Source organism: Zalophus californianus, chromosome 10 (assembly GCF_009762305.2).
Source record: "Zalophus californianus isolate mZalCal1 chromosome 10, mZalCal1.pri.v2, whole genome shotgun sequence".
In the NCBI taxonomy this organism is placed as follows: Eukaryota; Metazoa; Chordata; class Mammalia; order Carnivora; family Otariidae; genus Zalophus; species Zalophus californianus.
The window spans coordinates 2,382,647-2,406,525 of NC_045604.1; the positions used below are offsets into that span (position 1 = coordinate 2,382,647).

At 61.9% G+C, this 23,879-nt stretch overlaps 1 protein-coding gene across 2 annotated transcripts; it reads left to right on the plus strand.

Moving 5' to 3' along the window:
* The first annotated feature begins 638 nt into the window (after nucleotides 1-638).
* Nucleotides 639-18,595, plus strand: NTRK1 (neurotrophic receptor tyrosine kinase 1). 2 transcript variants are annotated; one of them, XM_027612047.2, is made up of 17 exons: nucleotides 639-850; nucleotides 3,856-3,930; nucleotides 4,520-4,591; nucleotides 6,111-6,179; nucleotides 6,912-7,057; nucleotides 7,288-7,430; nucleotides 9,623-9,755; nucleotides 11,448-11,774; nucleotides 12,189-12,206; nucleotides 12,389-12,444; nucleotides 12,633-12,735; nucleotides 13,234-13,380; nucleotides 13,668-13,798; nucleotides 13,967-14,139; nucleotides 16,345-16,585; nucleotides 16,903-17,061; nucleotides 18,326-18,595. In XM_027612047.2, the coding sequence occupies exons 1-17, from the start codon at nucleotides 639-641 to the stop codon at nucleotides 18,509-18,511; spliced, it is 2,391 nt and encodes a 796-aa protein (XP_027467848.2). In that variant the 3' UTR covers nucleotides 18,512-18,595. The 2 variants fall into 2 exon arrangements, with proteins under 2 accessions (XP_027467848.2, XP_027467849.2); XM_027612048.2 differs by lacking the exon at nucleotides 12,189-12,206.
* Nucleotides 18,596-23,879: the final 5,284 nt, after the last annotated feature.

Here is a 23,879-nt window from a genome sequence, read left to right on the forward strand (position 1 = left end):
CTCTGCGCGCGGGCCTCTAGCGCCACCCTGTGGTCTCTCCTGAAAGCGGGCACCTCGGCTCCCTGGGCTCCCTTCTCCGGCTGTTTTGGGGCGACACCTTCCTTCTTGCCCCAGATCCTGCGTTTTGTCCTTTTGGATTCCCTTCCCCTTTCTTCCTAGGGTTAGAGAGTTTTTCACCTCATTTACCCCAAGTGATATCGTACACTCCCTCAGGGGCGCGCACCGCTAGGAGGGAGATCTGAGGCGGGGCGCTGGCTGGGATGACCCCGACCGTAACCTTGCCCCCGCCCTGTCATCTTCCCGCCCCCTAAAGGCAGCTGCTTTAAGCTGGGAGAAATAACGGATCAACTTCCCAGCCACCGCCCCCCACCCCAGCAGACACCTCTAAGGCGTTTCCTCTGGAGCTGGTGGTTTTGGGGGAGAAGGGGTGCGGGGTCCCCCGAAAGGGGTGGGGGCAGCCTTAGGACTGAGGACGGGAGGGGTGGGGGTGGAGCCAGAGGGGGCAGGGCGGGGCGGGGCGGGCCGCGGGCCCCGCCCATTCCCGGCGGCCGGGTCTTTAACGCTGTGGGCGCACGTGTCGCGGGAGGCCCGGCGGCCGCGGCTGGGAGCGAGCGCACGGACGGCTGCCGGCCGGCGCGATGCTGCGAGGCGGACCTCGCGGGCAGCGAGGCGGGTATGGCCGGGCGGCGGGCCCGGGCAGCCTGCTGGCCTGGATGATGCTGGCGTCCGCGAGCGCCGCGCCCTGCCCCGATGTCTGCTGCCCCCACGGCCCCTCGGGGCTGCGCTGCACCCGGCCTGGGGCCCTGCATAGCCTCCGCCGCCTGCCGGGCGCTGAGAACCTGACGGAGCTGTGAGTGTCCGGCGGGCGAGCGGGCGCGAGGGGCGCGGGGGGCGCGGGGGCGGGCGGGCGTAGCCGTGCCCCGAGGGCGCGCGCACTCTCGTCGGGCGGGCGGGGTCCGGAGCGGCGGGCGCGGCGGGAGGCTGCACCTGGGCCTGCCTCCGCCACCGCGGCTCCCCGGCCGCCACGGCAGTGACCATCTGAACGGTGCCTGGTGCTCCGTGCAGCTGGGGCAAGGGGGTTATCCGCGGACCAGGTCTGAGACAGCCCGGCCATCTCGAAGCAGTCTTCTGGAGATCAGACAGGGGCCCAAGCTCTGCCTCTTGGGGGGGGGTTTAGCTGCGGAGACCCCTCTGTTTGGCACCCTTACCGCTTTAGCCTCTTTCCAGGGGGGAGCTAGCCCCTACCCCGTTCCTTGCCATGATCGGGCAACTTCAGCTCTTGCCTCTGGAACTGGGATTGAGCTGGTATAGGTGGGAAGGGGTGAGGAGGCATAGCTTGGTGGCTGGGCTTCTCTTCTCCCCATTTCCACCGTCTCTTGATTTGGGTGTAGAGAATGAGACTCCTGGCTTCTCTGTCCCTGCCCGGCTCCCTTTTCACCCTTCGCTCCCTAGCTGGGGCAGAGAGCCAGGGCTCTTGTTGACAGACTGTCCTCTTTTCAGGGCCCCAAACTGGGAGAAATCTCCAGCACTCTGTAGTACTCCAACAACCTGCAGTAATTGGTTACAAAATACTGGAGTACTTGTTAGCAGCTGGTGAAACCTATGGGAGTATTCTGTAATAATTGGCCTAGAGGTACTTGAACATCACATGGCCATGCCTGGAAAATACTTGAGTATTCTATGTAGCTGATGGGGCCAGCAAGACTTCTAGAAGAGGGGAGGGACTGCTAGAAAAATCCTCGTCCTGCGCCGCCTGGGGCTTAGAGGGTGGTCAAGGAGCGCTGGCCTCATGCGGTGATGGGGACGGGTTGGAAGGCATCCGAGGTGGAAACCTGTCTCTGTCTGGAAGTTACTTGAGCAGCCTGTGATAATTGGCAGCGAGGTACTCCCGTATCTCGTGGTAATTAACGGGAAGGTTCTCAGTCTCTCTCTTTAATGGCCCTAGGGAGACCAGGAGATGAGGAGATGGCCTTGTCTGGGTCTGGGCCTAGGGCTTTGCAGGATGGGAGGGGCCGCCACCCCCAGCCCCGTCCCCCCAGGCCCCTGCACCTTCACACCAGGGCCCCGGGCTCCAGAATGTTCCCCCATCAGAGCTGTCCTCCTCGTTCCCTGCCCCAAGTGGGTCCAGCCCCCGGGAGGGTGGGTGGGGGGCATGGACAGGCTGGGCCGAGGACCAGGAGGCACGCAGAGTGGGGAGCTGAGAGGTCCCTCTGGGTGGGGCAGCAGCCTGACCCCCTGCCTCCGCCTGCCCGTCCTCTCCTCCTCCCTCACCCGCAGAGCTAACGAGGAGATAATGGACTCGGAAAGACAGATTGATGATGAATCCAAACGAATGAGGCAGCTTTGAGTGCGCTGCCCGACAGCTTGCACACGGCCACCGCCACCCCTTCCTGGGTCCCTCCAGCTCTAAACCCTGTGGGCGGGGGGGGGGGGGCTGAGCTCTCCCAGAGTCAGGGGAGGTTGCTCCCTAGGCCCCCCGGGACCTTTGACCCACTACCTGGCTGTGCGGCTGGGCTGGGGCTGGGAAGGGGGAGGGGGAGAGGTCACGCAGGCTGGTCCCCGCTCCAGCCAGGGAAACGGCGCGGGAGAGGGGAGAGTTCTGAGAAGAGGCAGTGAGTCAGGGGCCCCTGGCGAGTGTGTGTGTCCATGTGCGTGTGTGCACAGGCGGGGGTACACTGACGTGCCGCTGCAGGGCACCCGGGTTCTCAGGAACTCTGTGGCGTGCCAGATCCCGAAGCTGGGCAGGGCCCAGGGCGTCGGCAGCCTCCATCCCCGAGTGCCCGTCCTTCTGCCCCGGCTCGCTCCCAGGCTTTCTCTGGCGCTCTGTCCTTATCTCTGGGTCTCTCTGTCTCCTTGTCCTTATCTGTCTGTGCCCTTGCCTGTCTCTCTCTCTCTCTCTGCCAGTCTCTTCCAGCTCATTGTCTCTTTCTCCGTGTCTCTGTTTCACTATCTCTGTGTTTCTGTGTCCCCCTCCTTGAGCCTTCCCATCACTATCTTGCCCTGTAAACCAGCCCGGCTGTGCCTCTCCACCTCCCACCCCTTCTCCAGCCTCCCAGTGCCTCTGTCCCCCTTCTCCGGTCCCTCTTGGGGCAGGGAGGGGCTCAAGGGGGTCCCTGACCGACAGCCTGCGTGCCCTTGCTTGCTCTGCTGAAGGCTGGGGGCGGGGGTAGGGGTTGCTGCCCGAGTGTAGGGAGGGGCCGTGGCTTCGGGGGAGGTTTGTGCGCGCGCGCGCATGCGGGAGCGAGCGCACAGCGGTGTGGGTCGGCCCAGACAGGGACTGTGTGTTTGGGAACACGCGGATCTGCGTGGCCACAGGGTTCCCTCTGTGCTGCGGGGCCCAGTGGCTGTGGTGGGCCTTGGTCCTCTGAGGAAGCCAGTGTGCCAGCGTGACCCCCATTTCTGAGCACGAACAGGAGAGGCCCTGTAGAAAACCAGAACCCCGAGCTAAGTGTCTATGAATGTGGAGCCATTTGTGTGCACGAGAGACATATGAACGCCCACGTCCGCTTGTGAGGGTACAAGTGTGCTGACGCGCCCACCTCTGCGTTCACGCACGCACAAGTGCGTGTGCAGACACGTGCGAGGAGGTGTGTCTCTGCGTATGTGCGTGCCTGCATGTGCACACACGAGGGATGTGAGTGTGCCTGCGTGATGGTGAAGACGCATGCGTGCACATGTCTCTTTGTACATGTGTGCGCACGCAGGTCTGTGTGTGACCGGGTGCATATGTGTGCAAGTGTGCATTAGTGTGTGTGCATGCACCTGCAGGTGTGATTGTGAGGGAGGCAGGTGGGGGGATATGGGAACTCGAGTGTGGGCCTGGGCCCCTGTGACTCCCATCCCCTCTCCCCACAGCTACATCGAGAACCAAGAGCATCTGCAGCATCTGGATGCCGTTCACCTGAGGGGCCTGGGGGAGCTGCGAGACCTGTGAGGGGGCTGTCGGTGTGGGGGTCAGCACAGGGCCTGGGGGACCAGTGACTCAGGGAGGCTGAGGATGGGGGAGATCAGAAAGCTCAGGGGTCTTTGGGGCCCAGGGTAGCTGGGAAGGCTGTGGGGGGATGGGGGGGTCCAGAACTCAGCACTGGGGGCCAGGGCTGTGGGCAGAGAGGCGGGGCCCAGCGTAGCTGGGGAGGCTGTGGGGGGTTGGGGCGCTCCAGGACTCAACACTGGGGTCCGGGGTCCTGCGTGGGCAGAGAGGCAGAATCCAGGGTAGCTGGGGAGGCTGTGGGGAGATGGGGGGGCGTCCAGGACTCAGCACTGGGGGCCAGGGCTGTGGGCAGAGAGGCGGGGTCCAGGGTAGCTGAGGAGGCTGTGGGGGGTTGGGGCGCTCCAGGACTCAGCACTGGGGGCCGGGGTCTGGTGTGGGCAGAGAGGCAGGGCCCAGGGTAGCTGGGGAGGCTGTGGGGGGTTGGGGGGTCCGGGACTCAGAACTGGGGGCCAGGGTCTGGTGTGGGCAGATAGGCGGGGCCCAGGGGAGTGGAGGCCTTGTGGGCTGACCCTGCTTCCCCCTCCCCAGCACCATCGTGAAGAGTGGACTACGTTCCGTGGCGCCCGATGCCTTCCGTTTCACTCCTCGGCTCAGTCGCCTGTGAGTGGCCAGGGCTGGGCAGAGGGAGTGGGAGGACCCCCAGACTTGGGTGGCTGCTGGGCTTGTGCCCCACCCCCCAGCTGTTGTGAAGAAGGCCCTGACCCGGTCAGGGAGGTGGCCATTCTCCTGGGGCTTTTCCGCATCTCCTTCAGGGATGCTTGAGCTCTGGGCACCAGCAGGGTCATGGGTTCTCGCTTCCACGCTTCATGCTACGGGACATCCTGGGCGCCTGCCCTGTTTTTCTTTCTGGAGTTCAGACACATACCAGTCCAAAGGGAGCAAGGGACAGGAGCGTGTTCCACATTCTGACCGGGGCTCCATCTCCCACCCCCTCACTGGCCCCCGGGAGAGCCTGGGAGCTGGGGCATTGGATCCACCGCTAGTCACCCTGCCCACCCCTGGGAGTCACAGCTGCCCCTCTGTAGATGGTGGGGAGGGGCAGCGGGGGGCAGGAGAGGGAGACCCTTGGAGTCCCTGGCAGCCCCCTCTCTGGCCTTCTGGGGCCAGGAGTTCAGCCCCTCCTTCTTACCATGGCGAACAGACAGACAGACGGCAGGGTGCTGGGGGCCTGCCATTCATGGGGTTGTGCGGGGTCCTCTAAAGTCTCTGCTGTGTCCCGTGATGTAGCAACGACAGAGAAGGCGATGTTACTCACATCACTTACGACATACTGGGGCTTCAGGTAAAAACGAGTACCCAGTGACACCTCACGACACTTATGTCCGTGAATCTTCACAATCAACATGGGTGAGAGAGTGTGTCAGCTCCCTTTTATAGATGAGGATTCTGAGAATCACAGAGGCGACATTTCTGGGCCGAGGCCACACCCCGCTGTGTCTGGTGCTGGACTGGGCATTCTTTCTGATCCCTGTGTGGTGGCGCCCGCCCCCACTCAGCCCCCACAAACTGCAGGACAGCTAGGCAAGGAGACGGGCCAGGGCAGTCCCCGTGGACGGAGAGTCCCCCGGAGTAGCAGGCTGGCGCGGGGCTCCTTACGCAGCTCGCTGTGTGGCCCAGAGCTGGCACCTCTTGGCTGGCGCTCTCTCCGTGTCTGCAGCTGGGGTCCCGGGGGCCTGGGGGCCCTGAGGAGGGGAAGGGGGGAGGCAGGGAGAAGCCGAGGAAGTACTCGGAGATCCTGGTCATCATCCCCCTGTTCCTCTGGCCGGTTCTGGGCTCCCGGGCAGGGGAGCACAGATGGAGTCCCTTCCCCCAGCTGGGGCCTCAGCACTTTGCCAGCTGGGGCCAAGGCGGGGAGAGGGGAGCAGGCTGGTCCCTGAGACCCCCTCCCTGGGGTCTGGGGAGGGGGTTAGGTGGGGTTGGTTAACCCTCGCTCTCCCAGCGAGAAGAGGGGGACTCCAAGAGCCTAACCTGTCCCAGCCCCAGTGCCTCCGAGGCTGGCTCTAGTTGCCTGGGCTGCAGAGAAGCCAGACGCCAGCTTCTTGCCCCTCCTCCCTCCTCACCCCGGGTCAGAGCGAGGTCGGGGGGCTCAAGGCGGCTGTCTCTGTCTCAACTCCCACAGGAATCTCTCCTTCAACGCTTTGGAGTCTCTCTCTTGGAAAACCGTCCAGGGCCTCCCCCTGCAGGAGCTGTGAGTGTGGGCCTTCCAGGGGCCAGAGCAGTGTGCGTGCCCGCGCACGCACATCTCTGTGTGGAGCTGCGGCGGGCGGTCGGGGGGCTTGCTCTCTGAGGACTCTGCCCACGCCCGTGACCCCCATCCAAGGCTGCAGGCCCCCTGGAGGGGACTCCTGCCCTGAGGGCGGCCGGGGTGTGGGGGCAGAGCTGGCTGGCTGAGGCCGTGTGCGCTCGGGAGCCTGGGGGCTGCGCCACCCCTGCGCCTGTGCTGGGCACGCCGCGCCAGCTGTGTGCATGTGAACCTCTGCCCACCTCGCCAGCACCCCACGCCCAGGGGCCGCCTGGGGCCATAGCTGGGTGTGTGTGTGTGTGTGTGTGTGTGTGTGTGTGTGTGTGTGTGGTTGGCACCTAAGGCCCCTGGGTCACTGGAACACACTGCCCTTCCCTCTTTGTCGTCCTGCGCAGAGTCCTCCCCCGGCCTGTCTTCCTGAGGAGCCCGCTGGGGCAGGGGAATGCCATGTAGCCCCCAGCCGGCCCCTGGGCTTTCTGGATTCTCTTTCTTGTAGTAACGTCTTGTGCCTGGGGTGCCTGAGAGGACCATCTCCTCTGCCCCGTTCCTTCACCTCCGGATCCTCCCCGCCCCGCCGACCGACCCCACTCCCTCCTGCGTGTTACTGCAGGTCTCTGTGGTGCTTCAGGCCCAGCGCCGGCCCATCCCCGACTCTCTCGGTGTCCCCCATGCCCACAGGGTCCTGTCGGGAAACCCTCTGCACTGCACGTGCGCCCTGCGCTGGCTGCTGCGCTGGGAGGAGGAGGGGCTGGGCGGCGTGCGCGGCCAGAAGCTGCAGTGTCCCGGGCAGGGGCCCCTGGCCTTCTTGTCCAACGCTAGCTGTGGTAGGTGCCGGGGGCGGGGGGGGGGGGAGGGTCCTGGGGGGGGCCCCATGCCTGTGGAGGGAGCACTGGGCAGGGGACTGCGGAACGGACATGGGCAAGAGCTGGGGGGCCTGAAGGTTGGAGGGCACTGGGCATGGCCGGCGGGGGCTCGGGGCCACTGAGGAACATGCGGGAGAAAGCCCTGGGGCTGCGCCCTGCTCTAATGTGCCCCGGCCATCCTGGGCCACCAGGCGTGCCCGTGCTGAAGGTCCAGATGCCCAACACCTCCGTGGATGTGGGGGACGACGTGTCGCTGCAGTGCCTGGTGGAGGGGCGGGGCCTGGAGGGGGCTGGCTGGATCCTCGCGGAGCTGGAGGAGTCGGCCGCGGTGACGGTGAGAAGCCCTTCACTGCCCCGTCCCTGTCCCCCCCTCTTTCCCTCTCCCCTGGGAAAGGCTTGCACAGGACACAGGGGACAAAGCCAGGAAAAGAGAGACAGTGAGGAAGAAGCACATAGAACGCAAGGGAGGGGCAGATATGGTTTCGACCCATGAGGCTCAGACTCGTTCTGCGGGGCAGGCACACACATGCCCTCAGGGTGGGCACTGACCCAGCGGGGACCCCAGGCCCCTCTCTGGGAACATGGCGCTCGCTGCCAGAGAGACAGTCCCTGGACCCACAGACCGTCTCTCCCATCCACCGGTTTTGTAGACAAGGGAACAGGACCAGGGGGAGAGCGCACAGTATTCGTGGTCCTGCACCCAGCTGCATTCTCAGGGTCCTTCCCATCTTTGTCTGGAGATTCTGGAAGCAGCATTCTCTTGGGTGTGTGATGAGCTTATCAGTAAAGAAGGTCCAGGTCTGGGCCCAGCTTTCTCACTAATGAATTTTTGGACTGAGTTTCGGAAAAATCCCTTAATATGCCTACACTTTGGTTTTCTTATCGGTCAACTGAGGAGGTGGACGTGATGACCTTTGATGTCCCTGCCTGGTCGTCAACTGAGGAGGTGGATGTGATGACCTTTGATGTCCCAACCGCCCCTGGGCACTCTCTGGCTGCTATCTCTGTCGTGCAGATGTGTCTTTGGGCATCTTCCCGTGCCTGGCCCTTTGTGCTCAGGCAGACATGAGCAGCCAACAGCTGACTCAGGCCTTGTGGACAAGGTCAGCCGAGGCCGACAGTAGGCTGTGCCCACCCGTCAATCTGGCCCCACATGGGTGGGCACACAGGGTCCAGCCTGTTGGAGGAGCCGGGCCAGTGTGTTCACTTTGGGAGGGGACCCACCCCCAGGATCGCTGGAGGCCCCTGGAACAATATTGAAAGAAGGAGGAGCCACTGGAGCTGGGGACCCAGGTATGGTGGGGGGGGAACACGAGCCGCTGAGCAGAGCCACCGAGAGTGAGTGATGGAAAGGGAACAAGGCAGAGGCAAGAGGTTGGCCATGACCATCAGTGGAGAGACCTCTGCTCAGCTGTTTTGGGAAATCCCAGGGTTTTGCTTTTCTCTTTGGGGATTTACGTGTTTGCTACCACTTCTGTTTTCTAGAAACTTCCTATAGAAAAGTCACACCCAACTGGGTTCAGTGGAGGGCAAGGGAGGCTGGTCACCCTCAGGAGATGGGACGGTGGCAGAGCAGCTCAAAGGAAAGAGTTGATGGGCTGCCCTGCATCCCCAGGGATTTGGGGGAGACGGGGCTGCAGACAGAAGCTTGGGGCAGGGCCGGGCTTCCTCTGGAGGAGGCTGGAAGCCAGAGCCTGCACAAGAGGCTAGAGAGCTCTTCTGGAACTTCGAGCTTCCATTCCAGTGGAAGCCCGGGGAAACTTCACCTTCTCTGGCACTTAGTCACAGGATTCCGCATTTCTGAAATTTCCAGATAAATGAGGTTTGTCCACTGCTCCATTGACTTCCATCATTTTATGGAAATAGCTTTCTGAAATGTCAAAAGATCATTTTGTCTTACCTCCTTGGCTTACAAAGCAAGAAAGCCACGGTTCGGCAAGATTAGGAACTGTCCTAAGGTCGTGTGACTGACACACATCCACAGTTTCTTAGGAAGAGAATCTGAACCCGATCGAGTCTTCTGATGATGATTCAGAGTCAAGTCACTTTGCCGCTAGCTTCACTCTCCGTGTTTATCTGCCAGAGGGGCTCAGGGTGCCGCCGCCATGCCTACCCAGTGCCCTGCCAGCCCGTATTTCTGGTCTCCCCTGGGCAGAGACTGTTACACTGCGTGTAAAGCAAGAATGAGTTGTGTCTGTTTGGTACTTGGGGTTCTTGACATCTGTTGAGCTGCTCGGATGGTGGTCCTGGTTCAGGGTATTCTGCACCTGTTTTGACGTTACTGGTCATGTTCTAGATTTTTTCGGATCATTAAATAAAGGGTCCAGGAGATGGTCTGCGAACAAGCTCTGAAGGCGGGGGGACATTCTCTCCTCTACCTCTTCCCTCCCCGCTCTTCTCTCCATTCCGCCTTTTTTTCCATCTGGAGCCACAGGGGTGCCCCAAAGATATCAGCTCCAGCCCCCTGCCTCCATACCCACACCTGCTGACACTCTCCCTCATTTACCCTTCTCTTTCCTGACCCAGCAATCTGGGGGTCTGCCATCCCTGGGGCTGACCCTGGCCAATGTCACCAGTGACCTCAATAAGAAGAATGTGACATGCTGGGCGGAGAATGACATGGGCCGGGCCGAAATCTCCGTGCAGGTCAACGTCTCCTGTGAGTCCCAGTGACGCCCCCCGCACCCCCCTTCTTCCCTGGAAAGAGGCTCTGAGGGGCAGGGGCTGGAGGAAGGGGCTGGGATATGTATCTCCACAGCTGCTCCCGCCCAGCTGTTTCCAGATTCCCATGAAAACCTGATCCTGTGGGGGAAGTCCTGGGGGCTGGTCAAGGCCAGAAGGATGGGGATGGATTTCTTTCTGGCTCCCTGCCCAAGGCTTGCTACCTGAGGCAGCCAGCTGCCCAGCCGCTCTCACCACCTTCACTGCCCGCCCACCGGAGCACTTCTGTCCCACATCCGAGTTTTAAAAGAAGAGATTCCCCTCCCCAGCTCTTCTTTAGGCTCGCTGCCTAATTTCCCTAGGTCTGCCAACAAATAACTTTAAATCCTGTACATTATACAATTTTTTTTCTTTAATTGTGAAATATAAGGTAGATATGTGCAAAAAACATAGACACTTTAAACAATAATTGGTCTTCGGCTCTTCAGAACACAGCCGCTTTCCTCTCCCCATCCTTTTTCTCTGAACCATCCCGACTTTTGGGATAATCATTTCCTTGCTTTCAAAAATAATTTTACACACGTGTGCTTCCCTATCAGTGTGGTTTAGTTTTCCCCGTGGGCGAACGTTCTAGAGATGGAATCCTCCTGCCAGTATTATTCTGGGCTTAGTTTCTTCTCTGCAACATTGTATTTGTAAGATTCACCCCTGGTGCTGGGAGCAGCTGTTGTTCCTTAGGTCCTTTCCTGCCGAGTACTGTCCCCTGCGCAACGTCTACGTATCTATTATCAAGAGGCTTTTCCTCTCCTCACATTGGGTCTATTTTAAACCCACATATTTTTTCCCCAAAAACCTTTTTTTAAGGTTTTATTTATTTATTTGTTAGAGAGAGAAAGAGAGAGAGAGAGAATGAGCAGGGGGAGGGGCAGAGGGAGAGGGAGAAGCAGGCTCTCCGCTGCACCGGCCGGCAGCCTGATGGCTGATTCTGGGCTCGATCCCAAAACCCTGAGACCATGACCCGACCCAAAGGCAGACGCTTAACAGACTGAACCCCCCAGGCGCCCCTTTCCAAAAGCTTTTTAACTACATGTTTTTTGCTTGTTTGATGTTTAGGCCCTCTCCCAATCTTTTTTTTTTTTTTTAAGATTTTTATTTATTTATGACAGAGAGAGACACAGTGAGAGAGGGAACACAAGCAGGGGGAGTGGGAGAGGGAGAAGCAGGCTCCCCGCTGAGCAGGGAGCCCGATGCGGGGCTCGATCCCAGGACCCCGGGATCATGACCTGAGCCTAAGGCAGACGCTTAACGACTGAGCCACCCAGGCGCTCTTACCTCTCCCGATCTTCTTAAGCTTGATTGCACTTCACTTTTCTGGATCCCTTATCCAAAAGACTGCGCGTTTAGTTCCCATAGCCAGCACCCGCTTCCCTGGGGCTGTCACTTACGGCCACCACAGAGGCTGGCCAAGCCTCTGGATTGTATGCAGCTGCTGACTGGTTCATTTAAGATTGACTGTCAGCTTTCTTTAGGAGGTCCCTCCTTGTGCATTTCTTCGGGCCTGCTGGCCAGTTTCTCTTAGGCCCGCCACCTGATTTCTGGCTCTGCCCCCACCCCCCCGACTTGTCAGGTGGGCGCTGGGTCCCCTCCGGCTGCTCCCTGACTTCTGGCTGTCGCCCTGTCTGGCCCGCAGTCCCGGCCAGTGTGCAGCTGCACAAGCCAGTGGAACTACACCACTGGTGCATCCCCTTCTCGGTGGACGGGCAGCCGGCGCCCTCTCTGCGCTGGCTCTTCAACGGCTCCGTGCTCAACGAGACCAGCTTCATCTTCACCGAATTCCTGGAGCCCGCGGCCAACGAAACGGTGCGGCACGGCTGCCTGCGCCTCAACCAGCCCACCCACGTCAACAACGGCAACTACACGCTGCTGGCCGCCAACCCCTCCGGCCAGGCCTCCGCCTTTGTCATGGCCGCCTTCATGGACAACCCTTTCGAGTTCAACCCCGAGGACCCCATCCCCGGTGCGAGGGCCACCCTGGGCCCCGCCCCTCTCCGGGGCTGCCCGCTCCCCGGGGCACAGACCCAGGGGCCGCGGGGAGGCCTGGTCCTGACCGCAGTTGGAGTGCCTGGTCCTGGACGGAAATGAGCCTGGAGCTGTGGTGTCCGGCTCCACGCTGGCCTCCCTGCCCCGCCTCCCCTGAACCCCGGGAGCCCCGAACCCCTGGGCTGCCCCGCTCCCTGGGCTGGCGGAGGAGAGGGCGGTGCACCAGGGCGTCGGTGGCCCAGCTGGAGAAGGGCTGTGTGCCTCTTCTCCTCGAGGTCCAGCCGCCCCACCTCCCCACCCCACCCCCTGCCCCAGGAAGGGATGAGTGGGAGGGGCCTCCCTGCCCCTCTGCCCCCCCATCTGACTGCTTTCTCTCTTCCTCCCACTGCAGTCTCCTTCTCGCCAGTGGGTGAGTAGCCCAGGCCGGAGGGCAGGTTCTGTCTGGTCCCTGAAGCCGAGGCTGGGGCAGAGGGCACGGCTGACCTGATCCCTGAGGGCTCAGTGGGGGGTGGGGGTGGCGGGGGGGGGGGAGCTGCTGCTGGAGACACGGCGTGGGCCGAGGCCCACTCTCCGTGCCCTGTGTCCCCGCAGACACTAACAGCACGTCTGGAGCCCCGGTGGAGAAGAAGGATGAAGCCCCTTTTGGGGTGAGCATGAGATGGGGCAGGTGGTCTCAGCCTCGGGATCGGGAGGCTGGGCTCGCGGCTTGTCCAGGAGGAGTCCGCAGGTCTGGGGGCCCGGCTCTGGGCTCCCACGCAGGACGGGGAGCTGTTTGCTCGGAGGGGGGCTCTGAGGGAGCAGGAGAAGCTGGGCTCTGACCACCCCCGCCCCCCAGGTCCCGGTGGCCGTGGGCCTGGCTGTCTTTGCCTGTCTCTTCCTTTCCACGCTCTTCCTTGTGCTCAGCAAATGTGGACGGAGGAACAAGTTTGGGATCAACCGTGAGTCGGGGTGCTGCAGCGGGGCTGTCCGTCCGTCTGTCTGTGTGTCCGTCCTGTTGGCTTTGTTTCCCACTGGCTCTCCCTGACCCCGTCCTCCGTGTGGGGGGCCTGCACACGGTGGAGAGCGAGGGGGCGTGCACTGGGGTGGATGCGGGCCTGGCTGCGGGGTGCGTCTGTCGGGTCTGCGGCTGGGAGAGCGTCAGGCAGCAGCTGCTAATTGGCAGCTGGATTATAGTCAAACACTAAGTGGGTCTGGGAGGTCTGAGCTCTGCGGGGGGGAGTTCTTTGGTGGCCCCACTGGGCCTGGGGTTGGGCAGGAGCCAGACAGAGAGAGGCCATAGTGCTTCCCCCGTCCCCTGCGGGCTGCCTCGCTCCCTCGCTCCCCTGCCCCTCCCCTGCAAGTTACAGGCCGGGGTTGCCTGGTGCCCTGCAGCCCGACAGGGGCCGGGGTGTGTACCTGGGTTGTGACCCCTCCATGGGGCTGTGTTGCTTCCCCAGGGGCAGCTGTGCTGGCTCCAGAGGACGGACTGGCCATGTCTCTGCATTTCATGACATTAGGTGGTGGCTCCTTGTCCCCCACTGAGGGCAAAGGTTCTGGGCTTCAAGGCCACATCATCGAGAACCCACAATACTTCAGTGATGCCTGTGAGGAGCTATCCTGGGTCAAGGGTGGGGGTGAGCCTGGGTGTGTGCGCGCGTGTGCGTGCGTGTGTGTAGAAGCCCCTGGTATCGTCTCCTTTGTCCACCCCAGGCCTGAATCAGCCTCCCCTCCCATCCCTCCCTTCCCCGTCCATACCGCAGTATGGGGCTTTGGGGAATGCACAAAGGCTCAGTTTCAGTCCCCAGGCACCCCCTTGGCTGGCAGCCTTGCGCTGCCCCCAGGCCTGCCGGCCAGTCCTTCCCAAGATGGGGGCTGAGGTCTGACCCCGCAGGTGTTCATCACATCAAGCGCCAGGACATCGTGCTCAAATGGGAGTTGGGCGAAGGCGCCTTTGGGAAGGTCTTCCTTGCTGAGTGCCACAACCTGTTGCCTGAGCAGGACAAGATGCTCGTGGCCGTCAAGGTAAGACCCTGTCTACGAGCTGCCACTGGCCTGGGTCCCATGTCCCAGAGCACCATGGTTCCGGGACCAGGTGCTCAGGCTGGGGGGTGGGCTGCGGGGTGTGGCCCCCTTGGGTGTGGGCAGGGGAGGAGGGCCCCTCACCCTGTCCCGCCGCGCCCCGGCGTCCAGGCGCTGAAGGAGGTGTCGGAGAGCGCAAGGCAGGACTTCCAGCGAGAGGCCCAGCTGCTCACCATGCTGCAGCATCAGCACATCGTGCGCTTCTTTGGGGTCTGCACCGAGGGCCGTCCGCTGCTCATGGTCTTTGAGTACATGCGCCACGGTGACCTCAACCGCTTCCTCCGGTAGGAGTGCCTGGCCACCCATGCTGGCCTCTTGGCTCTGAGCCCCTGTACCCCTTCCCTACAAGCGCATCCCCGATGGTCTGTCGAACCGAGGGGGGACACCAGACATAGCAGGAGGGCCGGGCTCCTGTCCTGGAGGAGCTCAAAGGCGGGTGTGTGGATGGGGGGCCGTCTGCGCCAAGGACATGGTAGCGGTAGTTGGGGGGGTGGGACGCGAGCGGAAGTCAGGATAGTGACTTGCGGAGAGTGTGTTTGCACGTGCGGGGGGCGCGCAGAAGCCAGGCCTGTGGGGGTGTCAGTGTGGAGAGCTACGGTGACAGTAACAGGCCTTCCAGGTACTCTGCTCCCACTCTGCACCCTGGCTGCATGTGCATGGACACGTGTGTCTGAATAATCACCCAAACACATACGTATTCTTCATAACCTCCAAGCGTATGTGGCCATTTATACTCGAAGAACGTCTTTAAAAATTAATTTCTTTTGCTGTGGACAGAACAACTCTGACACATTTACTAATGTGTGCCGACGATTTTAACAGCTTTAAGAAATGTGCCCATTTCACAGATGAGGCGTAAGTGGCTTGCCCACAGGCACACAGGAGGGAGTATGACCCTAAGTAGAGCCCTGCTCTCAGCCCCTGACTGTGATGGTCGCATGTTCCCTTTGTTGAGTCCTTGGGTGAGAACGCCCCCTTTCCCAGGATGGCGCCCTGTGAGGTGTGAGGCGGGTAGGGGGAGGGCCAGGCTTGCACTCAGCTTGACCTCCTAGCTGAGCCAAGTAGCTTTCCTCTCTGACCTCAGTTTCCCTGACGGTAAGAGGGACAGTGGGGGGGGCTGGGGTTCTGGATGAGAAAGCACTGTGTGGCTGTCCAGCTGATGGTCGTGATTTGGTCTCCGAACACCCCCCTGGGACTGAAGGGTCATCCACGCTGTCAGGCTACAGAATTCGGTTGGGGGAGACCTCGAGTCTGAGCTTATCCTGTGGCGGAGGAGGAGCCCGTGCAGGGGCAGGCGGGAGGTGATGAGAGCCCATGTGGAGTGTGGGGGTGGGCGGGCTCGGGGGACTGGAGTCAATGGGAGGCCAGACCGGAGGCCCGGCTCACCAGACACTGCGCGGGCTCAGTGCTGAGTGCGGGGGATGCAGGCCCCCGTCTGGGACCCAGGCTCTGGGAGAAGTGGCTCTTAACGCTGCAGGAAGCACAGGGAACCAACGGAGGGAATCGTGAAGGCTCCTAGATAAGTCTGGAGGACATTCCCTAAGAAGCCCGGCTGTTCCTTCGAGGCTCGGGGCCTTTGCATTTACAGTTCCCTTTGCCTGGAACACCAGGTCTCCCTCCCAGTCACTTCACCCACCTCTGTCTCTGACCCTTTTGAATGGCTTACTCACCTCCTTTCTTCAGGGTTTCCATCTCAGTTGAAATGTCTCTTCCTCCAAGAAGTCTCCCCTGACTTCTCCCATCCCTAGCCCGAGTGCCCATCAGGTGCCCTGTTGATCTGTAGCCTACTCTCCACGGTAGCGCTGGTGATCGGCACACTGCAGGTGTGTAGTAAGCCCCTGCCATACGTGAAAGAATAAACAGATGAGGAGAAAGTTGGCCCGTGGGCAGGGGCCGACCCGACAAAGCCATGGGCTCGGGCAGGGGTCAGAAGAAGGAATATCTGGGGAATGGAGCTGAGTGACCAGGGACGGATCTGGAGTGGTGGCTGTGGGAGGTGGAGGGTGTCCTGGAGACCTTTGGCAGGAAGAAGGACCCCACGGGAGGCTGAATATTGAGGGCAAAGGTGAGAGAGACAGGAGGACCCCCAGGTTTCAGGCTTGGAGCCTGGGGGGGGGAAGCTTCCTTTCACGGAGGCAGGGGCAGACCTGGGGAAGAAGCTAAGCATCTAGAGGACCCAGTGGAAGGTGTCCATGGGCAAGAGATGCAGGGGCCAGGGGGCAGCTGGCTGCTGGGCTCAGAGTTTGAGGGGGCTGCCTGGGGGGGGCGTGAATGTGGAAAGTGTGGGCAGTGGTGGAGGCTCTGGAGGTGGGCCCACCCGGTGGCCCCCCCTCCCAGGCCCTCCAGACACCTGCCTCCCTGTTCCTTCCTTCCTCCATTCTCGGGAGTCTCCTCCCCCCTCCCACCCCAGCCCCCCTGGTTCCGTGACCTCAGCCTCCTGGGGGCTCCCCGTCCCCCAGCCGGGCCTCCTCTCCCTCACTCTTTGGCAGGTCCCACGGGCCTGACGCCAAGTTGCTGGCTGGCGGGGAGGATGTGGCTCCCGGCCCCCTGGGCCTGGGGCAGCTTCTGGCCGTGGCGAGCCAGGTCGCAGCGGGGATGGTGTACCTGGCTGGTCTGCACTTCGTGCATCGGGACCTGGCCACGCGCAACTGCCTGGTGGGCCAAGGCCTAGTGGTCAAGATCGGGGACTTTGGCATGAGCAGGGACATCTACAGCACGGACTATTACCGAGTAAGGGTCCTTGGGCGCCCCCTCGGATGGGGGCACGCCCTCCTCTTCCTGGGCGGCGTGGGGGCCCAGGCTGCCCCGCTCTGGACTCTAACCCCGCTTTTACCTCCTGGGCCACGGAGGAGGGTGTGTCTCCGCTCTCTGGGACGCACAGAGACGCCACCATCGCTTTTTCCCTCTTAGCGCCGGCCCCCAGAGCCCCTTCCATTCATCTTTAATGATGGGGCGGGGCGGGGGGCACGGCGGGGGCGGGGGCGGGGGCGCCCCCCCTCCCCCCCCCCCCCCCCCCCCCCCCCGCAATGACGCGGCACCGCCCACAGGTGGGGGGCCGCACCATGCTGCCCATCCGCTGGATGCCCCCCGAGAGCATCCTCTACCGCAAGTTCACCACCGAGAGCGACGTGTGGAGCTTCGGCGTGGTGCTCTGGGAGATCTTCACCTACGGCAAGCAGCCCTGGTACCAGCTCTCCAACACGGAGGTCAGCCCTGCCCGCCGCCCCGGCCCTGCTCCTCAGGTCCCCTGGTGCCCCCACCCCACTGCCGGGGCCCCATGCTGAGGAGGCTGGGTCTCCTCCACGCCCGCCCCCCCCCCCAACCCCGGTCCCCTTCTCTCCTTGAATTCTTCCCCACTCGGATTCCTGCCTCCACTCACTGTCCGAGCCCAGGCCCAGCTGGCTTCTGGGGGAGCTTCAAAGCACTTTACAGATGGAGCCCAGACCCCATGCTGAGCTGCATTTTATAGACCCGGTAGGCATTATCAGGGAGGAAGGGAGAGGCTTGGAAGAGATGCAGAGCACAAGAGGGCCTGATACTGCAGCAGGAAGGCTGGAGGTCAGACTGCAGGAAGGACAGGCCCGTCCCTCCCTCTGCCCTCCCCCTTGGACACCGCCAGAGCAGGCCCCAGGTGTTCTGTCTCCCAGAGCAGCTCCCCCCACCCCCTCCTTGGCTCGCAGCTGTCAGCTTCCATTTCTCCTCCTAATGCAGTCTGCTCCCTGGAGGCTGCTGGGGTGGGGGAGAGGGTTATAGATTTTAATTTTCTCAAGCACGGAGAGAAGGAATGGAATTAGTGCTGCCCATAACCCAAGTCCTTTAATGGGGAGGGAGGGAAGGGCGGGGAGAGCCTCCAGGCCCCGTCACCCATCTCCCTGCTGCCATCTCTCCTTCTTTGGATCCCTTAGCTGCTCTAACAGTCCTTCCTGGAGTCTAACTTGGATCTTTCCTGCTGTAGTTTCTGTTCAGAGGTGCTAGGACCCCACAGAATGGTACCTACAGAAGACAAAAGGAATTGGGGTTGCTCCGTACCTTAAATTGCCAGCCAGCCAGTTTTCAAGGCCTTTGCCTGCAATCCTGCTCTACTTTCTTTTTGCCCTCTGGACCTGAGAGGTGGAGGACCCTTCCCTTCCTCCATTCAGCCCTCGGCCCTGGCTGATGGATTTGGCAAATGCCTGGGCCCCTCCCCTTCCTCAAATCACCTGGCCAGTCTTCCGAGGGTCTGATTCCAGCCCTTCGGGAAGCAGTCCTACCCCCAGCTCAGCCTTCCCAGCCTACCTACCTGCTCAGTGTCGGGGTGGAAAGGAATCTTGGGATTTGCTGCGTCCTTTTAGATTATTCATAGCCAAGAGGCCCAGACATCTGTGGGACCCGCGTGGAGAGCTCAGGGAGGTGCGGGGGGCTGCCGCTGCTGGCCTCCCCCTCCCGCTCCAACTCAGTGCTCCCTCTTCTCTCTCCCTCCGGTGGTCCCAGGCAATTGAGTGCATCACGCAGGGGCGGGAGCTGGAGCGGCCCCGGGCCTGCCCGCCGGAGGTCTATGCCATCATGCGGGGCTGCTGGCAGCGGGAGCCCCAGCAACGCCACAGCATCAAGGATGTGCATGCCCGGCTGCAGGCCTTGGCCCAGGCGCCTCCCGTCTACTTGGATGTCCTGGGCTAGGCGGCCAGCCCAGGGGCTGTGCAGCCCGAACACTGGGGCCTGCCCTCAGTAACCCCTGCAACTCCCAGCAGCCCCAGGGTGACCTCAAAGCATCTAACCCACCCTCAGCATGCCAGAGGGGACAAGTGGGGTCTGGGGGTGGAGGTTGTCCCTGCTTCTCTGGGCAGGGTCCCGTCATAGCAATTATATTTATTATCCCTTGGCCGTGTGTCTCTTGCCAGTTCTTGGGATGACGTCACTCTGGGAGAGGGGGATTGAGCCGCGGGTAGGGGGTGCTCCTCCCCTCGCTAGTCCCCGTCAGCGGGAGTCCTCCTTCCAGCAGCTGCCGCAAACCCTCCTGGTCCTGGGGCCACTGTGTCCACCCCGTGGTGGGGTGGCTCCAAGGCAGGCTTCCCAGAACCTCAGACCCGAATCGGCTGTCTCCGTACTTCATGCTCAAGAAGGCCGTTGCTGTAGCGGGAGGGACAGAAGTTAGACGTTGGGGCGGACAGGACGGAAGCATTGGTGGGGAGGGTCTTCCTGGTGTTCGTGCGCACAGAACAGCAGGCACATGGTGGAGCACGGATGAGAGAGAGGGAGAGAGTGCTTGAGTGTGCATGTGTGTGCGTAGGTGCACGTGTGTGTGCGCACGTGTGTGGCAGGGGCAGGGAAGGAGCAGGAGAAAGAGATGATGAGGGAGGCAAGACCATGATCCTTCCCCTCCGTCACTCTTCTTGGCTCTGAGTGCTTTGAGATCAGCCCCTGGAGACTGGGGCCTGGGCGAGGTGGCTATTTCCTGAGGACAGAGCCATCTCTCTGTCCCATTCTGCCCAAGGAGGAGGTGGGCTTTCCCTTCCCCTCTGCCCCCTGGAACACCACCGGCCTTACCGAATGGCCCCAGGCTTCTGTAGGCTCCGAGGCTGGCTGAGGCCCCACCCGCCCGCCCCATCTTCCTCACCAGGAGCCTCGGAGGAGCGGTCCCCCCACCCGACTCCGGCCCCATCACTTCCAATCACCTGCTCAGCTCCCGCAATAACCCACGCTCCCCATGGCTCCTCAGGGCTAATGTCATGGCTGTCTCATGTCCCTGGGTGACCAGCTCCCCCCACACAGTGATTCAATCTGGGTCTTATCACCCCTAGGCCTAGCCCGATGGTGTCTGCCTCTTGTCCAGGCTGGTTAGTGCTAATGGAGGTCTGACCCAGAGCTGCAGGCTGATTGATGGGGTGGATGGGGGGGGTCTGGTCCCTGAGGGCCAAGTTCACAGGTCCTCCCTCCTCTTCTGACCTGGGGAGGGTGAGTGCAGCCCCACCCAGTGGGGGGGGCTTGCAGCAGGTGGAGTGGGGGGGTGTGGAAACATGGTGGGAGAGACAGGGTCAGCGACCAGATCCAACAGGTAGGCCAGGGAAGGTGCAAAGAGAGAGACAATGCAGAGACGGGGGCAGAAGCTACGGACTTGGAGACATGCAGAAAGACTGTACAGGGGGATGTGGGGACAGAGCAGAGAGACAGACGGACACCGACGGACAGACAGAGGCAGATGGGTGGTGGAAGCAGACACAGGCCAGCCGAATCAGAGACCGTTCTGGAGAACAGCATGGGAGCTTGCGGGGGCGCCTTCTCTCTCACCCGTGCTCCCATCCTCCCCCTCCTCTGCTCCTTAAGCTTCTCTTCAGGGCTGAGGAGGGGGTGGACTGGGAGACTCCGTGGGTGGAGGTTTGGGGGGTCCTCCCTGAGCGGGATTTGGGCCATCCCCGTAGCAGGGGGGATGGAGGGTCGGGCAGTAGAAGGGACCTGCCTGGGCAAGTGGAACATTTCCAGGGTCCAGAGCATCCGGAGCATCAGGGCATCAGAAGCTCTTAAGACCACAGCCAGAGGTATTGCTGGAAAAGCTGGGCAGGTAAGGTGAGGAGTTCTGGGAACAAGGTCGGGACGGGGAGGGGTATGTTCCGTGAGAGAGTGGGAGAGGGGACAGGAACAGGAGCTGAAGCCAGTCACTCAGACCCCTTTCAGGCAACCTGAGCCCCGGGCCTTCTGCTGGTTGGTGAGGAGGGTGCTTGCTTGCACCCACATGGCCAGGCTCATGGCCTAAGGGCCCCCGCTCCCCTTCACTCGCATGCAGATGAGCAGGTCTCACGGGCAGACATACTCACAGCCCCCACCCTCCTCCCCGTAGCTGTTGGATTTCTCTGTCGTTAATGGTGCCCCCCTCCACGCCGGGCGAGGCACACGCCCCTCCCTGTTAATTACCTCCTGGCTGTGCCAAGTCCATTAGCTGCCCCCCCCCCCCCCCCCCCCGCACCAGGGGCTAAGCACCAGCTGAGATGCGTGCCTGCAGGGGGATCAATGGAATGGAACCCTGAGGACCCCATGGGGAGCTGGGACAGGGACAGCAACCTGAGGCTGTGGGGATGGGACATCTGGGTCCCCTAGACCTAGTGTAAGCCCCACCCTCTTGGAAAAGTCTGTCTGGACTGGAAGGCAGAGGCTCAGACCTGGTGGTGGGTTCGGCAAGCACGCTCAGCATTGAGGGGAGGACCCAGAACTCTCCTCTGAAGGAGGTTGTTGCCAGCTCCACCCTCCCAACTCTGGAGAGAGGGCATCAGTGATGCAGAAGCCGGGGGTTCTCCCCCCGGCCACCCCAGTGCGGGGATGGGCTCTCTGAAGAACCCAGGGGTCCAAGCCATCCGGACCCCCTCAGCCTCCACAAGCAGCCTCTGCCTCCTTCCCGCCCTGCTCCCGCAGGGGCTGGGTTCCCGACAGACAGGGGAACCGCGCATCTGTTCCGGGTTCCGGGAACAGTGTGGGCAGAGGGCTGGGGCAGTCTGGTGGGGACTGTCCTGATCTGCATCCCTGTGAATCCCCAAGGGAAGGGAGACCCCAGAGAGAATCCCAGACTCCGGAGGCCCTGGGCTCTCTGAGTGTCAGCTGAAGAGAGCCTTTTTTGTTTTTTGTTTTTTTTAAGATTTTATTTATTTATTTGACAGAGAGAGAGACAGCGAGAGAGGGAACACAAGCAGGGGGAGTGGGAGAGGGAGAAGCAGGCTCCCCGCTGAGCAGGGAGCCCGATGCGGGGCTCGATCCCAGGACCCCGGGATCATGACCTGAGCCGAAGGCAGGCGCTCAACGACTGAGCCACCCAGGCGCCCTGGAGAGAGCCTGTCTTGCCAAATTCCTGAAGTGGCCTTGGACAGGCTGCCCAGCACAGGAGGGCGGTGACAGTCCCTGGAGGAGCCAGGACCCAGGAACCCCGACTTCTCAGCCAGGCTGAACCCCCGGCCCTGCAGCCCCCCAGGGGCTCCACACCTCAGCTCTGACAGCCCTCACTGCCACAGGGGAGCGTTTGAGCAGCTCCAGCTCTGGGGCGGTGGGGAGACAGGCATCTGCCACCAGGAGAGACGGAGGCAGGAAGGGCCTCTGTGCGGGCTGTCTCTGTCCCGTCGTGACCTTGTCTCCAGAATGGGGGTGACAGTGGCAGTCACCTCACAGGGCTGTTTGGAGGTTTCAGCAAGTCCTGTGTGTGAGTCCCTTCCAGCAGGGACTGGCCTGGACGTGCCGGGCACAAGGTGGCTGGCATCATTCCTCTCCTTGTCTCCTCCTCTGCCCTGCTCCTCTCCATCCTTTGCGTGCCCTCCATCCCGGCCTGGCCCCGGTCTTTGGGGATGAGGCAGGATAGACTGGCAGGCGCCGTGTTTTGTGGGGACAGTGCTCACAGAAGAGGCACTCTTGCCTGGTCCCGACCAGCCCTCCAGCTGCAGAGAGGGAGGACTTAGCTGGCTGTGGGGGCTGGGAGGTGAGGAAGGGGCTTCTTCTCCCTCGGAACCCCTGCAGACTGCAGGTCTAGAGAGGTAGGGGCCAGAGCGACCCCCGCTGACCAACCCTGTCAACTCCAGTCCCCTGATTTTCCCCAGGGAGACCTCCCTTCCCCACTGGCCTCCTCCGGGCAGCCCTCAAGGATTAGACAGGGACCTTGGCACCCCTGTAGGGTGCTTCTGAGGTCACAGATCCTCACAGACGCGAGTCAGGTCTCCGACGTATCCGTCCGGGTGTTAGGAACATGCTTCGGAGGCTTCCTGTGTCCTATCCTCGTGACCTCCCATTCCTGAGTGTCAGGAAGTCCTTCTTGCTGTCTACCCTCTTGCTTCCCACCTGGATCCGAAGGGGTTACTCAGCTCCAGGCCTGCCCACTGCAGGTCCCAGCTGCCTGGGCCTGTGGTGAGAGCTAATGTAGGCAACAGTCGGAGGACAAGAGGGGATAAAGTTATTAGCATCTTCATCTTTGAGGGATATCGATTGTTGGGTCTCCAGGCTCGCTTGGTCTTATAACGGGGCTCACGGGGGTGTTGGGAGGGACTTGGAAAAATCTCATGGAGCCTCCACCCCATATCCTGAGCGGGAGCTGGGGTGCCTGCGTCTTCCCCGAGGGCGGCAGGTAGAGACACAATGTGGGACACAAAAGCTGTGCGGAGGAGAGGGCTGAGGGCAAGGAGCAGACTGGGGGGGGGGGACCGGGGCTTTGCTTTAGAGCGTGTGTGATCTGTGCACGTGTGTGTGACACACAGAGGGGGGCGGAGAGGGAAGGAGAGGGAGGAAGAGAGAGAAAGGGGGGGAGGGTGCAGGTGAGCTGGAGAGATTCAAGGTGGCCGCCTAAAGGGAAGAAGACAGGGTCCCTCCTCCTGAGGCTCAAGTGCATGCCACTCAAGGTCCCATGGTGGAGGCTGAGCCCCCTCCACTAACCCTGGGATGTTCTGTGACACCTTGCTGCAGCTCCAGGCAGCCTCCCCTGTTCCTGGGAACCGAGTGTCGCTGGTGTGGCTCCGTGTGTGGCGCTGGGCGGTGCCACACGGGGGAGAGTTTCGTCCCCTTCTCAGCACAGTGTGTCTGGTTTGGTGTTTGCACGGGACAGTCTCTGGGAGGAGGTGTGTGTAAACTTTGCCCTCTGCACACAGCTGAGCACATTCCTGTTCTTAAGGTGGAATCAGGAAGGATGCAGGCAGGGGAAGGGGCTCGGGGCTCTGGCTGCCCACCTCGTCCATGTTTTGCAGCCCCTGGCTGACCACCTGGGGTCCGATTGCAGCAAGGCTTGCAGGGGTGAGGGCCTCAGAGAGGGGGTGCAGGTGTGGGTGCGGATGTGCTGGGGACTGAGGGACACTCTCCCTCCCTTCCTTCTTCAGGGCTCCTTCTGGCCTCTCTTCTCCTTCGCTTTCCCTTCCAAAGCCCGAAGCCCGGAGGAGGGGCAGGAGTGGCTTGTTGGGCAAGGGGTCGGATGCATTCCTTTTGCCCCAGAGGAGCTGGCTTCCCCTCTGCTGGGCTGGGAGAGGAGGTAATTAATGGCAGCGAGGCCAGGAGGGGAGAGTCTTCGGGGCTAACGTTGGTATTAATCAGCAGC

Coding starts and splice junctions, on each gene's coding strand:
- NTRK1 (XM_027612047.2), top strand. CDS start 639: ATGCTGCGAGGCGGACCTCGCGGGCAGCGAGGCGGGTATGGCCGGGCG. Junction 7,431..9,622: donor AGGAGTCGGCCGCGGTGACG/GTGAGAAGCCCT, acceptor TTCCTGACCCAG/CAATCTGGGGGTCTGCCATC. Junction 14,140..16,344: donor GACCTCAACCGCTTCCTCCG/GTAGGAGTGCCT, acceptor ACTCTTTGGCAG/GTCCCACGGGCCTGACGCCA.